Here is a 1,192-nt window from a genome sequence, read left to right as displayed (position 1 = left end):
ATTTAAACTGAAATAAACTATATAAATTTCATGAAATTATGTTTTAGATACCATTTCTACAAAAGACATTTATTTAAAAATGAACTAAACTGCAGTTAAGAAAATATCAAGCAACACAATTTAAAAATGAGGTTTTATGAAAACAGAATACAGGGAGCAGGGAGGATGACAGAAAATTCACAGCGAAAAACACACCTGCTTTTACATTCTGACAGCGAACTTTCCGTTTGTACTTTGTGACAGGATTGATCTGAACCATCTTCTTCAGATCAACTTCGTAGGCTGTCCCCGAGCCCAGAGAGAGAGTGACAGATGTTTTCCCAGAAGAGACGGCCGAGTCCAAGACGGCACAGGCTGATGGAGAGTATGGTTCCCACTGTCTTTTATCCCCCATCCACTGCCACACTGATTAGAAATACACACAGAAGAAAATCTAACTCTTACACAGTGGCCTTTTAGAGATCAGAAACAAGTCTTTAAGTTATTAAAACTCTGTGTCTGTAATACCTGTTTTAAACTTCCTTAATTTTTGTCCCCTGACTGACAAATACCAATTACATTAAAATAAAAAAAGTATTAATGCTGCTATTGTTTAAAAAAAATGAAAAAACGTCTGGATAAACTGCAAAATAGTAAAAAGAAAAAGAATACCAATACATGCTTCTTTTTTTCCCTGGAAGGTGCAAATAGCTGTGAAACATTTTAATTTTAACAGAAGCAAAGCAAAGAGTGGCTGCAAAGAAAATCAGCCTTACTTTTAAAGGGAGCTCATTACACTCGAATTCTCCCCTTAGTTCAACAAATGCATCAGAACAAACTGTTTTTTCTCGCCTTCATTTCAGTGCAAACTTCCTTTATTCCAAGTTTGTTCTGATTGGCTGCTCTAGACAAACAGGTTTAAAAAGTAGCATGATCATGTTTGAGTTAACCCTCTCACTGACATCATCTGGAACAAAAATTTGAGGGAAAATGTCAAAAATTAAATGTTTACAGTAATTTAAAGCATAATCATTTCTACACACATTGGCATCATTATTTTACAATTAAAGTGGTCATATTTAACATAAACATTCCAGAATGTTAGCAGTATATGTTAGACAGTAAGCAGGTCACATTAGAAAAGGCCCCTTCGCTTTTGGTATGCAATAAATGTAGCTCACAACAAATAAATACTTTTTTTATTGGTCGTTTT

At 34.4% G+C, this 1,192-nt stretch overlaps 1 protein-coding gene across 1 annotated transcript in view; it reads right to left on the bottom strand.

Moving 5' to 3' along the window:
• Nucleotides 1-1,192, bottom strand: part of parp2 (poly (ADP-ribose) polymerase 2) — a gene marked incomplete in the record, with an annotated part of 23,963 nt that overhangs the window by 22,148 nt on the left and 623 nt on the right. Inside the window, 1 exon segment of the mRNA XM_042219081.1 lies at nucleotides 196-405. Coding sequence (XP_042075015.1) covers nucleotides 196-405 — 210 coding nt within the window.

Source organism: Haplochromis burtoni, unplaced genomic scaffold (assembly GCF_018398535.1).
Source record: "Haplochromis burtoni strain Fernald_Lab_line unplaced genomic scaffold, NCSU_Asbu1 Contig_27, whole genome shotgun sequence".
Taxonomy (NCBI): domain Eukaryota; kingdom Metazoa; phylum Chordata; class Actinopteri; order Cichliformes; family Cichlidae; genus Haplochromis; species Haplochromis burtoni.
Note: the sequence above shows the minus strand (reverse complement) of the source record. Positions and strands in the feature narration are given on the sequence as shown.